We start from the raw sequence: 14,603 nt of genomic DNA, 5'->3' as shown, positions 1-14,603 counted from the left end.
GCGGGGTGCCACTTTCAAATTCTCTTGTAAATCAGTGTGCCACACCAAGATTATCGACCCGCACAACATTTTTTTAATATCCAACAGAGCTGTCATTTTACACCAGTCCAAATATACAACATGGATAGACATTTTAAATGTATAACTCAGTGTTTTTCACGGATTATGGTCGAGAACCGAGGTTCCACTGTATATAAAAAGAAGAAAATAATACTTAATAAAAAAGAATGATGTGCTTTGTTTTTATTTTTTACAGTACAATCTTAAACCGCTTTGTTAAACAAATTAAGGTATTAAGTGTACTGTGCTACCTCAAGAGCAGATAATTAGTACATAAAAAGTACCGTATTTTCCGCACTATAAGGCGCACATAAAATCGGATTTTTTTTAAGAAGCTGACTATGCGCCTTATAATCCGGTACGCCTTATATATGGATCAATATTGAATTGCAAGGTCTCGCAACTAAGAGAAGCAGCCACCGACTCCATTTTTCGCGTATAAAAAGAAGTGCGCTGTGCATACTGGGAAATATTAAACAACGATTCTCTTTTATTTGTGCGTTTGTATAAAGACCCTGAAATGGCTCCTATTAAGAGACACGCTTACAACGTAGAGTTTAAACTCAAGGCGATCAGTCAGCAGTAGAACACGGAAATAGAGCAGCAGCGAGAGAATTCAACATTAATGAATCGATGGTGCGGAAGTGGAGGAAGCATGGATAAGCTGGAGGATAAGCTGCGCCAAGTAAGGAAGACTAAACCAAGTTTTCGTGGCAATAAAGCAAGATGTCCACAGTTAGAGGACACACTTAAACAGTGGGTTGTTGAACAAAGAGCAGCAAGAAGAAGTGTCAGTACAAGAACTATTCAAATGAAGGCAACAGCGCTGGCACGGGAACTTAACATTAAAGAATTCAGAGGTGGTCCTACTTGGTGTGTGTTTACATTTTACAGTTATTATGTTATTGCTTTATTGTTATTGTTTTGCACTTGTTTTTGCACATTACGAGTGTCACTATATTGCGATTGCACTAACGTTTAATTTACCATAACAATATCAGACGGTTTATTGCGTGTTGACTAAATGGAGGAAAAGTAAAATGTTATGCCTTGCTGTTGTTCAAAGATGTTAAAGATGTGTCACGAAAATGCTTTACCTAAGAGAAAATAATAAAACAGCTGTTTATTCATTTTGGGAGTGAATTGAGTTGTGGAAAGCTTGTTTGTTATCTATTAATAAAGTTTGACTGACCCATCTGACTGCTTTGTTGACATTCCCTTTAGCGCAGCACCATCTAACGGTTGCACAACTTAACTACATCCTCTACTGTAGCCAAGTAAAGTCAAGTAACATTTATTAATATAGCCCTTAATCACAAAAATGTCTCGAAGGACTGCACAGGATTACAATTACAAAATTGCACAATTACCTGATCTTAAACCAGCATGCACTTATAGCGCCTTATCATGCGGTGCACCTTATGTATGGAAAAAGTTTTAAAATATATCATTCATTGAAGGTGCGCCTTATAACACGGTGCGCCTTATAGTGCGGAAAATACGGTATATAAAAATCTACTGCCACCTACTAATATGGATGACTATTACAGTTCCTCTTCTGAAGATTGCAAAAATACTGAACAATGGCCTAAATTTTTGGAAAGATAAAATTCCAGCGGCACACTGGTATAACTGACCTATTTATCTTCCACTATTCTTGTTCATCAATTAACTAAAATATGAATGTAAACAACATGTGGAAAGGCCTGTAGCCATTCTGACTTCAACTTTTTACCACAAGAATAAACCAGAATCAACCATTCTTCATCAACTATAAACGACAATCAAAAAACAAGTAATATGGTCAGCTACTATACCATTCATCAATGATATCTTCTTGCAGAAAATACCAAAACTTGAAATAACAGCAGCAATGCAGAAGGCACGCGTGCGCACGCACACACACGCTTCTTTAAAATATTCGCCATCAGTAAATGGTTTTCTGTGATTTGCTATTCAGTGAGCAATTTGTTAGATAGCTTCAGTGGTGGTGTTTTTAGCAGCGACAAAGGTTTTTAGAGTTTGTGTTTGTTTGCCGTATCTGGACACAGCGCGTTTTAATGTCTCCGCCTTGAATTCATGTTCATGTTTCGTCTCGTAATGACGTTTAACACTTGATGCGCGAGGTAAAACGCTCTCGAGGTATAATGCACAAAACAGCACGGTCCTTTTTTTGCACAAAGCCCCAGTCATCTGTCCACGCTGGCTGGAAAGAACGAGGTGTTTTCGCTCGAGGAGCCGTCGTGATTCGTTCATTTATCGCGCGCGTGTGTGTTTCGTTGGCTGGGTCTCTCTCTCTCTCTCTCTGCGAGGCGCCGGGCAAACTCACACTGAAAAACCCACGTAAAGCTTATCATAAATCCTTTACATAACATGGCGCGCAACTGAAGATGTCTAAATTTCAGGTAAATGTGCTTTTAAAAAAAAATCATTATTATTTGGCCGTGCGCTCGCGTGCCACTGGTTAACCCAGGGGTGTCAAATTCATGTTAACTCGGGGGCCACATGATAGAACAAACATTCTGTCGGGGGCCGGACTAGTAGATTAAAGAGAAAGAAAAAGAGAGATAAAGAAATAAGAGAAAGAGGGAGGGAAAAGGAGACAAAGAAAGAGAAAGAGAGCGTGAGAAACAAAAGCGATTAAAAGAGAAGTCGTGAGAGGGGAAAAGAAAGGGAGAGGAAGAAAGAAATCCAAATAGAAGTAGAAAGACAGAAGGAGAGAAAAGAGAAAAGGAAGCGCAAAGGGTAGGGAGAGAAAGAGAAAAGGAAAAAAGGAAGTTAGAGCAAAAGAGGGTAAAAGACAGAGAGAGAAAGAGACAAAGAGCAACAAAGGAAGAGAAAAAGAGAGACACAGAGAGTGAAAGAGACAGAGTGGGACAAAAGAGGTGGAAAAGAGAGAGAGAGAGAGAGAGAGAGAGAGAGAGAGAGAAATAAATACAAGTGAAATGAATGAAATTTCATTACAGTGTCTTTGTGAGAGGCACCTGGCTTTGTTGACATATTTCAACAAAGTTATAGACATATTTCAACCTGCAACTTGTTTTTCTCTTGCGCTTCTCTGAGTGTTGTCTCACGGGCCGGGTTCAATCCCTTAGCGGGCCTGATCTGGCCCACGGGCCGCCTGTTTGACACCTGTAGGTTAACCCCTCGCATGCCACTGCTGGCACGCGTGCCATTGCTGGCATAGGTTTCCGACCCCTGTTCTAGAGCAAGCATCACAAAATACTTTTGCATCTCTTTCAGAGGCCCTGTGTCTAAATTGGTTAAAAAAGAATTCTAAATAGTCTTTTTTTGCATTTCATTATTTATTTATAGCACTAAAGCGTTAAGATTTTTAACTTATATTTTAATGTTTTGTGTTTCCAGGGATTTTGTGTTGTTGGACTTTAAATCTGTTCAGTGTGTAAAAAGCAAAGTGCTTGGTATTTTACCATTTTTTTCCTGTGAACATTTTAATATACAGTGGAACCTCGGTTTTCGAACGCCTCTCAGTTCGAACAAATCGGAGTCCGACCAAAAATGTCGAGAAATTCTTGCTTCGCTGTTCAATCAAAAAATCGGAGTTCGAACGCCGGTAATGCGTGAGTGCGTACACTAGGGTGCGATGCTGAGCGGCGTATGGGTGTAGATCGCTCTTTTCGTGACCAACTGTTATCGCATGCGGACGTGCTTTGTTTTGCTTTCGCTTTTAATATAGGTGTACCAAGTGTTTTAGCCCCTAATTATGCCTCCGAAGAAAGTCAGTGCAAGCAGCAAAGTTGCTACAGGTGAAAAAAGAAAAGTAGTGCGTACAACTATTGCATTTAAGAAAGAAATAATAGCAAAATATGAAGGAGGTGTGCGAGTGTCTGATCCTCTCCCCACCGTCCACCTGCGCCTTCTGCTGACCACCACAAAGGTACGAAATCCTATGCATTATTCTTTTCTTTGTCCTTTTTTTTAATTTTTACACGTTCATGTTAGCGTAATCTTTCGTACTGAAGATTACGATTAGCCTGGGTTAGCTTCATGTTTACGTTAAACTTTCAAGGTAAACATTCAGGGTGTTAGAAAGGAGCCCAACATTCAGGGTGTTGGAACGCAGCCCCCTTTCCAATGAAACGCTCACCACTTGTTGTGGAGACCCGGGTGCTAAATGACTTGTAAACGACTTGATTTTTTTCATTTTTACTCGTTCATGTTAGCGTAATCTTTCGTACTGAACGTACGATTAGCCTGGGTTAGCTTTATGTTTACGTTAAACTTTCAAGGTAAACATTCAGGGTGTTGGAACGGATTAAAGCGATTTACATTATTTTTAATAGGAAAAATGATTTTGGTGATCGAACAAATTGGTTTTCGAACAGGGTTCTGAAACGGATTATGGTCGAGAACCGAGGTTCCACTGTATATTTAATGTGTTTTTGAGGGATTTCCTACAAAACAGCTGAAGTTACTAATGACTAAATAATTTGGCAAGGAACCATTTGGTAACTGAAAGAAATGGCTTTTCTCGTGAGCCGGGCCAAAAGAGACAGTTTTCTAAATAGAGCCGTCCTCTTGGGTAGGAGGTGGTGAAGCTTCACATGACACTGCATGTTGGCGTATTTTCACGCCCTTTTTTTAAATCTTCTTCTTTATTGCGAAGTCTATAGAGTCGGACTGCCAAGAAACATGACAATGGCAACAATTTCACGCATCTTCAAGCACTTTACCCAAAGTATTTTCCTGACCTTGAAAGTACAGCATTAAAAATCAAACATTTATAAGGATTTCAAGCACTCTTATGAACCCTGGAAGGCTGAGTCAGCAGCAGAACAAAGAGAGCAGAGTTTGAATGTAAGCTTACACCCGGCAGATGACAAATAGGGAACGTACGTGTCTTGCGTGCCGCCACCTTACGGAGTCGCTGGCTTTCTCGTGAAGAAGACAAAAGCAAAGGTTGACTGGGGCAGATGGGGTCCCCAAAATTTGAGAGGCCCTTATCGATGGTCCTATCCAATTCCACCCGGATGTTGTCTGAAGGAAAGGCGCCGCTCACTGAAACCCGCCATGGAGGTTCTGTTAGGACACAACCGTGCGGCTGACTTGATTTGGAAGTTTGTCTTCCACCATGATTCATAGATTTTTTTATTGCTATGTGATAAGTTGATACTGTCTTTAATATTTGATTTCTGCAAAGGAGATTGCATAGGATGCCAGTTCTTTATTTTGACTATTACCTTATTTTCACGACCATAAGGCGCACATAAAAATCTCAGATTTTCTTTAAATTAAACGGTGCGCCCTATTGCACAGTGCGCTCGTGTGTGATGTAAAGCTGCAGAAGTAGCTGAGGACACCTAAAGGGTAGGGTGTGGGAGTGTGATCAAGGCTAGATTCACACAGCAGAGCTTCATGCTCAATTCAACTTTTGGGTGAAAGCAACTTGCATGCGATCTCCTGTGACTTCTACGAGTCTTCTGTGTGAACGCCACAATTGTCACGCATGCGCAGAAGAGGACACTGTAGCGTATCTTACTATTTGAAAGTATTCGTCTAACCGAGGCTGAACACAGTTGTCCCGCCAAATACAAATTAAATCAAAAACCTCACTTTCCCTCCATTGAATGCTTTTAAATACACACACACGTATGCTTGTCTGTGTTGTTGTTAAACGGCCGCAGCAGAGGGCACCAGCACCCTATTGTGCAGTGCACCCTGTGAATGTGTTATTACAGAAATAGAATACAGCTACGGAGACGGCGCCTTTTAACACGGTGCGCCCTATGGTCGTGATATTGCAGTATACCTTCTGTTTTGACTATCAGCCAATCCCATTGCTGTTATTTTATTCCCACGTTTTGTAACCTAGATGATTTAATTTAAAAAAAAGGGTATTCGATTAAAAAAGGGCTTATGGGAGGTCTTTTAGAACAGAATTTGGCATCGTGACAGTCCTCTCCTGTTCTCCTTGCAAGTTTAAAATTCATTGATGTCCTCTTTCCTTACTTTGAGTGTCTACTATAGTATCAACATTACTTTTGAAATGTAATTACAAAGTTGACAGGCAACTGACCTTGTTGACATATCGTCAGTTGAGGACTGTGGGAAAAACTTTGTTGGCCAGCATCAACTTCCTGCTCAGGTTGTACAATCTCCTCCAGGCACTGGTGCCCTGTGAAAACTGTAAGGGATTTTGGAGAGCTCCCGTTTTTGTTGGAGGGCCGTCCTCTGCGAGTGGTGATAAAATTTCTACTTTCTGGTGACCCGTTGCCCTTTCTGGTCTGCTTGGTGGGCAGGTACAGGCTGCTTTCGCACTCGGAGGACGGTGACGACGATGACGTCGGTGACAGCGACTGGGAGATTGCTTCGGGAGCTGGGGTATCCTCGGCATTGTCCTTAGGGGGGTCCGCCTTGGCCTTGAAAGGCGTGAGATGGACGGCTTCCTCGCAGTCAAAATCAAAAGTATCGTTGAAGCTGAGCGAGGCGTTGGGCTTTTGTAGAGGGGGGCAGCAGCGCTCCCGGCTCTTAGAGCGCACCTTGCGCTTGGGGTTCTCCCAGGGTTTTTTGAGGGGGGCTCGTTCTGGCTTGCGCCCTCGCTGTTGCTGCTGGCGGACAAGTGGGCGGGGGTTGAAAGACGGCTCAGAATCTTTCGTGTTGATCCTGTCGCCTACTTGAGCCTTCAATACGTCCAGGGGTTCTTGTGGCTTCTGGAGGGTTTCTCCCACCACCACCGACATGGAGCGCAAGTGGTCCGACTGCCTTCTGCTCTTCTGTACTTTGTCATTGTGTCTCTGTTTCATCGTAGGCGGCAGAGTCGTTGGCACATTGTTCTCAGTGTCATCTCCTATTTACGGAAATACCATAGTCGAATATCGCTAGTGCGCTGACAGGTCAACACAAAAAGAGAAATTATCAGGGTTTGTACACCTTTATATTGGCCAAACTAAACCTTTTTCAAGCACTTTAAATTGTATTTTGTACCTTCAAAGGAAGAAATCCAGCACCAAACAAAACAACGTTTTTCTCTTGACTTTAATTACTAAAATAAAGTCGCTCTCTTGCTGCTAGCACATTCTTTGTGCCATTTTTTGTTTTTCCTTTCTATAATCTATGATCTTTTTGTATCAATGGGCTGCTATGAACGGACATGAATTTCTGCTTCAACAAAAATGGAAAAGGCTCTAGGTGCTGGGTAATAATTGAGTTCAATACGCAGAAAAAAGCAGAAAAATGAGCCAAATTTGGATTTCATTTTAATTATAGCACAGAGTGCATTCAATCTTTCAATCTTAGAGACTGCTGATGTTTTGCTTTTTGTTTTACTTATTTGAATTTATATTTTTTGTGTGTTTTTAGAGGACCTGTGTCTAATTTCGTTAAAATAGAATTGCAAACAGGTAATTTTATTGCATTTTATCATTTATTTATAGCACCGAAGAGTTAACATTTAAAATTTTCATTTTATGATTTTGCATTTTCAGGGATTTTGTGTTGTTGTTTGACTTCAAATCTATTCAGTGTGTAAAAAGCTAAAATTGTTTTGTATGTTACAATTTTTTGTAGATCTGTTAACATTTTAATTGATGGTATATTTCATAATATAATTTGTAGCATACGGTTTTATTATTATTGATGATGTATCATCAAAAAAAAAAACTGAGGAGACGTTTGAGAGCTGAGCCAAAAGAGACGATTTTCAAAAAAGAGCTGTGGAGCAGTAATGTTTTACATTACAACGCCATAATGACAAGGCACCAGAGCAGGTGTCTCTGCATCATTTTCACACTCTTTTTTAAATGTATCTTAATTCTGTAGAGCCAGACTGCCAAGAAAGATGGTCATGGCAACAATTAAGATAATTTGCCATCAATTCACCAACAATTCAAGCATTCTAATGACCGTGAAAACCCAACATTAAAATTCAAGCATTTTTAAGGATTTCAAGCACCTGTACAAACCCTGATTTATTGTAAATTCCAGAATACAGAGCACCCCTGATTAAAAGCCGCATGCTCAAATTTAATAACGCAAATCAATTTTGTATTCGTACAGGCTGCATCGGATTTAGAGGCAAAGAACATATAAATCAAGAGCCTTCAGCTGGTACAAAATGCTGCAGCGAGGCTTTTAACTAAGACAAGAAAGTTTGATCGTATTACCCCGATTTTAGCTAACCTGCATTGGGGTATACAAAATCATGCATGGACCTGCTCCCTCATATCTTTCAGATTTAATTTCGCTCTACGTTCCGGTCCGGAGCCTTCGCTCTGAAAATGCTGGTCTACTAATGATCCCAAGAGCCAAGAAGAGATCCGCAGGTTCTAGAGCGTTCTCCATTCAGGCTCCGGTCCTGTGCAATGCTCTTCCCCCTTAGATTCGATCTGCAACCTCAGTGGAACTGTTTAAATCTAGGCTTAAAACACACTTCTATTCTAGAGCATATGAATAACCTATATTTTATGTTGACAATATCTCAAGGTTTCTTCATTTTCCTCATGTTGAGGTTTTTGAGTTTTTCCTTGCCCTCATGTAGGTTTTAGATCAGGGGATGGTGTAATAATAGTCTGTGGTTTGCAATAATCTGTGGTCTGTGCAGCTCTTTGAGACTCTTTGTGATTAAGGGCTATACAAATAAACATGACTTGACCAAATAATACATTTTTTTCACATCCACTCCTTACATTTCAAACCCGGTGCTCATCCGGCACCAACCATGTTGGGAATTTGGCATCGACCGTTTAAGCTGCAGAATGCCAACGACACCGTGCCCCACACATCTGATGCCGTTTTCAGTTCTACTGAGGTCTTTTAGCCACATGTTTTCGGATCGTGTGACCATTAAAAGGACAGTGTGTAATATTTAGTGCCTCCTAGCTGTACATAAAAACTTCAGAAAAAAAAAGAAGAAAAAAACATTTAGCATTTAAATACTGGGCAAATTTACCTGACCTATGATACCAATGTTAACTGCGCTCTGTGGCACAGGTTTTTGTTTGGATTAGACAATACAGTGCCATCTAGTGGTCAATATTACACACTGGGACTTTAAAGATAGCAATTATAAAGGGGGAGCACATCTTTACAACTGCTCGGAAAAAAAACGCAAATAAGGTAAATGCAAGCCCTATTTTTCTAGAACACATTGCCGGGGCAACCATACCAAAGAGCAGGGGTCTCCAACGTCGTGCCCCCTGAGGACAGCTGAGGTGCCCTGTGGTCGGTCGTTGCGATTTCTTGGTCAAATGATTTTTTTTTTTGTGGTTGGCCGAGTCGATTTTACCCTACTTCCGATAATTAACCCAGTAATAAAATGGGAACCCCAGAGATAACACGATAAGTTGTTTTAGAATTGCATTTCAAACTGGATGCACTTTGTGCTAATTAGGACCAAACAGTAGCTTTTAGCTTGAAAGAGGTTGACTACCACTGCTGTAGTGAATAGTGCCAAATAGTAACACAGACGTGGAAGGCGTCTTTGTGTTGTCATTGGTGGCTGCCACAGTACCAGACAAGATTGCATTTGTTTGTTATCGTTCCTCAAGGAAACTACAGCGACCTGACATTGATGCTACTGATACAGAAGTGTGTGCTTAAATTTGGATGTAGAAATTAAGGACTTGATTTGTCAGTAAAAACATTGAAAATATAATGAGTATGTTGTAAATCTTGAATAAAGTACTGTTAAACATCCCTTTTTGCTCCTGTTGCAATGTATATTTATAATCTTGGCAAAACCATGGACTAATTTCTCTGAAAGGACATCATACATGTTTTCACACGTCAATGTGGTGTTTTTTAATCTAGAGTGCATGCCGCCAAGAAAAAACAAAAGATAATGCCACGCCGTATGTAGAGCTGCAGTGTTTGAATTCTAGCAAGAGTACCGGCTTGTAGTCTGGAATTTACGGTATTGGCATAATAGTGGTGCGCTGTACCTGCACAAATGGGGGAGGCCTCAAACTCCTTGGCTTCAACTATTCTTTCCGGCCTAGACAATGCCAAAACGAAAGTATTTTTTACTAAAAGGGAAAGATGAGCCCAAATGAGTTTAATTAGAGAAATTTGTACCTTGGCGATTGCACGTCAGCTTCCACAGGCAACCTCTTAGCTTTGGCCTTAGTTGAAAGACAAGATGGGCAAAAGCTACCATGCAAACCTAGACAATGAGCGCACTTCACCAGCGGTGAAGACGTAGCAAAAGCCTTGTGCTCCATGAGTTTCTTTTTGAGATGAACTATCACGAGCGTGGCCTGTTGCACTTTGGCCTTCTCAGCTTGGAGCGCCAACGCCAGCGCCTTGTTGTTCTGCTGCAATGACGCCACGAATCTGCTTCCCGCTGCGCCACCTAATTCTTCCCATGTCACACAAAGAAAGCATTTGTCAAGGTTTGAAAACAAAAAGCCGGTTTATATTGACAACCTTTAATTACCCACTGCCGAATAATAATAACCCTTGGAAACTTAACAGAAGGAATTTGAAAATAGAGGGGGAAACTCATGTGATTATCCTCTCCCGGGAAAGTCATGCTAAAGAAGATGTCAAACATTAACACAAAGTGTCTTACTAAAGGACAAATATTTTATTGGGTGTATTACTTTCCACGATAATTTTTCTCTCTTCATTCAGTTTAGATTCTTCATTCATGTGCTTTGTAAAGTGGATCGGCGAAACAATACTGTATTTTTTTACTTTACTTAATCGCTATGGATCCTAGGCTTCCAGTGTTGCTAAATCAGTGCTTCTCAATTACCTTCTGTCAATATAAGGTGGTGGGAAGAGTATCTTTAATATTTGCAAGTGTATAGCATATATTTTTATGTATTTTTATTTATTGTCAAGTCAATGGACAAACACTTGGATTTTTTTGTTTTATATTAGAAAACAGTCTGTTGTCTTGTGCAGTATTTTATATTTGTCCAAAACTAAAAAATAGTCAACTTAAAATAATTGAATAAAAGAGAAGGAAATTAAAAATGTGTCTGTGGAATCCGATTCATTAATTAACTCCTTGGCTTCAACTCTCCTGCCTCCAACAGCACCGTGTGCGTGTTGGAGTCCGTGAAGGGGGCATCCCATTACAGCATATCCCTTTGTCGTAGTGATGGGCATTCCATCTCTTTTTTGAGAAGCGGCTCTTTCAGCTCGACTGACAGGAAACACGGATATCACCTCATGATAATCATTTAAACCGTTTTTCTTTTGGCTCCAAAGCAACCCATCAGTTGTTTTTGTTGCTTAATTCATATATTTCCATAATTATGTAACATTACAGACCAAATTACTTAAAAAGGGGGGAATTACAGCAAAAAAGAAAAAGACAACAATGAAAAAATAAAATAAAAAGGTAAAATAAAAGGGGAAAGATAAGAAAAACATAATAAAGCAAGAGAAAATAAGTAAAAAGCTAGGGAAAACAAAAAAAAACAGGAAATAAATGAGAAAAGGGAAAACGCAAGAAAAACTAAGAAAAAGCTAGAAAAAAAGAAATGAGAATTTTAAAAAAAAGAGGGAAAAAAATACAAGCAAGAAAAACGAAGTAATAGCTAGGGAAAAACAGTAACAAAAGAAGAAAAAAGAATAACAAGAAATACAAGAAAAGAGCGTGAAAAAAAATAGGGAAAAGCAAGGAAAAACCTCCCTTTTTGGGGGTCCCTTTGATCGGTACCAATAATACTAATGCGCCTAAACTTTTTTATTTTGAATCTATTACTTGACTAAATTATATGAACATTTATTGTTACACAATCCAGTGAATTCCCAACCTATTTAAACCTTTTTATCCTAAGCAGCTCTAAAGTCAAGAAACTGGAATCCCTGCAAGACCAAACATTATGCTAATTAAAAATATTGACTTTTTAGTGCAACAAATAAACTACAAAATACAAGAATAAAGTATACAGCCAATCATAAAACACATTCCTGACAAAGACTGGAACAATATATTAAAATATTTACAAATCCAAAACCAAAACAACGGTAAAATATGAACCGATTTTAACCTTTTATACATAATTATGATGAAAGACAAAAAAACAAAAACAAAATAAAAACAAAGCAGCGTCGGAAATACGCCACTGCCTTGAAATGGTTGAATCTACTTGGTTTCTAGCACTGCTTTTGATATTTAGTTTTGTAGTCTTACTGTACTTCTATTTTCTTTTAGTATTTTTGTAGCTATTCTACAGTCACACTTTTGTACTATTACTGTATTTTGGATTTACTACTGTACTTCTATTTTTAGAGTTGGTATGATTTGTAGTTTTGTAGTTCTTAGGCAATATTATGTTTGTACAATTTCCATAGTTGAATATTTGTAGTATATCCACAGTATTCTTGTAGTATTACTGTAGTTGTAATACTTCCGTAGAAAATCTTTTGTAGTATTTATGTCGTAATGTTTATGTGGCAGTATTTTTGTATGATCATATTACTGTAGTGGTTTCTTTAAAGTATTTCTGTAGAAGTATTCTCATCAGCAAAAAGATCTGTCCTTCCAAATACACGTTAAGAATATTACTAGAACAGCTTTTTTTCCATCTTCGCAACGTAGCTAAAATTCGCCCTATGATGTCTCAGTTGGATGCGGAGATTATAATTCATACGTTTGTTACCTCCCGTCTCGATTACTGTAATGCACTACGCTCCGGTCTCCCGAAGTCCATAATCAAGATCCTTCATCTGGTACAAAATGCTGCAGCGAGGCTTTTAACGAGGACAAGAAAGTTTGATCACATTACCCCAATTTTAGCTAGCCTGCATTGGCTCCCAGTTAGCTTATGATGTGATTTTAAGGTTCTGTTGGCAGTATACAAAATCATGCATGGACTTGCTCCCTCATATCTTTCAGATTTAATTTCCCCCCATGTTCTGGTCCAGACCCTTCGCTCTGAAAATGCTGGTATACTAGTGATCCCAAGAGCCAAGAAGAGAACCGCAGGTTCGAGAGCGTTCTCCATTCGGGCCCCGGTGCTGTGAAATGAAATGATCTGCATTTATATAGCGCTTTTCAAGTCAATGACTTCCCAAAGCGCTTCACAATGTGCTCCACATTTCCCAATAGCGGCCTTGTATTGCAGCCATGTAAGACGCTAACCTGCTTATTGAGGGTATTAGGGGTTCAGTGTCTTACCCAAGGACACTTCGACATACAACACGGACGAGCCGGGATTCGAACTGGGATCCCTTGATCCCAAGACGAGCGCTCTACCTCCTGAGCTACTGCCGCCCCACCAATGCTCTTCCCCCTTGGATTTGATTCTGCAACCTCAGTGGAACTGTTTAAATCTAGGCTTAAAACACACTTCTATTGTATATCTTAGGAATGACCTATATTTCATGCCAACAATATCCGTGTATTATTTGTTATTGCAACATCCATTGCAGCCTGGTCATCCTGGAAGTGGAATCACCTTATGTCCGGTCCCTTCTCAAGGTTTCTTCATTTTCATCATGTTGAGGTTTTTGAGTTTTTCCTTGCCCTCATGTAGGTTTTAGATCAGGTGATGGTCTCATAATAGTCGGTGGTTTGCAATAATCTGTGGTCTGTGCAGCTCTTTGAGACACTTTGAGATTAAGGGCTATACAAATAACTGACTTGACCATATCATACATTTTTTTCACATCCATTTTTCAATATTACTGTAGTTGTATCTTTGTAGTATTTCTGTCGAAATACTGCTGTAATTGTATTTTGTATCAAAGTGATACTGTAGTACTATTTCTGCCGTATTTTCTTTCTAATGAGAATGAAGACGAAATTAATATATTAGGTCCCCGCTCTCAAGCAAATCTGATATTTAGTTTTGTAGTTATTCTGCAGTATGTTTGTTGTATTTCTGTAGTAGTTTTGTTGCAACCAGTTCTGGGTGTCTCCCACCTGCTGCCCAAAGATAGCTGAGATGGCTCGAGCGCATTTGCGACCCTAGTGAAGATAAGCGGCACAGAAAATGGATAGATTGATGGATAGTTGTGCCCCCCCATTCCATTTCATATGATATGCCTGAGACTAACGTCTAGTGACGCCACTTACACAACGATAACATTTTGCAAATGAAGTGATTTTGTATTTATTTGAAACGTTTAAATGATTATCAAGAAGTGATGTTGATGCCATATTCGTGTTAATTAAAAAAAATGAGGTTTTTACTTGTGTTTATCTGGGCGAATCTCGATGTTGTTGTGTTTCTGCTGTGCGCCGACGCCCGGGCTAGCAGCCGGTTGCGCTTCTCCTTCATTTTGTCCTTAAACTGCTCCAAGAGGTCCTGGGTGGCTTTTTTGTCGTTGGCCATGGCTTGTAAAATAGTAAAACAAATATTGAAAAGAAAAAGCACTAAGAAAAAAAAAATAACGTCCTTTAAAATGGCAGACGGACAAAAGCAACTTGACGTTAGCTTCGCGACCACAAAAACAAATCTTAAACGGACACTTCAGCCAAAATTCTCAGCGAATAAATGTGTAAAACATCTCCATTAACAAGATTGCTTTTCTTATTCCGTCGGAAATAAAAATGCTTCATTTTTTTACACGAATTCGCGAACACTTATTTTTCCCTGGCAAGAGAACGTTCGAAATGCGCGACA

At 39.6% G+C, this 14,603-nt stretch overlaps 1 protein-coding gene across 4 annotated transcripts in view; it reads right to left on the bottom strand.

Moving 5' to 3' along the window:
• The window catches only part of sgo1 (shugoshin 1), a 15,658-nt gene extending 1,055 nt beyond the window's left edge, over positions 1-14,603 (bottom strand). Inside the window, exons 1-5 of one of the 4 annotated variants that reach the window (XM_088328393.1) lie at positions 14,171-14,603; positions 10,093-10,375; positions 9,960-10,012; positions 6,098-6,868; positions 4,918-5,100 (exon numbers count right to left, since the gene is read on the bottom strand). In XM_088328393.1, coding sequence (XP_088184519.1) covers positions 4,918-5,100; positions 6,098-6,868; positions 9,960-10,012; positions 10,093-10,375; positions 14,171-14,312 — 1,432 coding nt within the window. In that variant the 5' untranslated portion in view covers positions 14,313-14,603. The remainder of the gene's footprint in view (positions 1-4,917; positions 5,101-6,097; positions 6,869-9,959; positions 10,013-10,092; positions 10,376-14,170) is intronic. The other 3 variants (XM_088328395.1, XM_088328394.1, XM_088328396.1) reach the window with 3 other exon arrangements.

This window comes from Urocampus carinirostris, chromosome 2 (assembly GCF_059441175.1).
Source record: "Urocampus carinirostris isolate Australia breed hairy pipefish chromosome 2, RoL_Ucar_1.0, whole genome shotgun sequence".
NCBI classification, from domain to species: domain Eukaryota; kingdom Metazoa; phylum Chordata; class Actinopteri; order Syngnathiformes; family Syngnathidae; genus Urocampus; species Urocampus carinirostris.
Note: the sequence above shows the minus strand (reverse complement) of the source record. Positions and strands in the feature narration are given on the sequence as shown.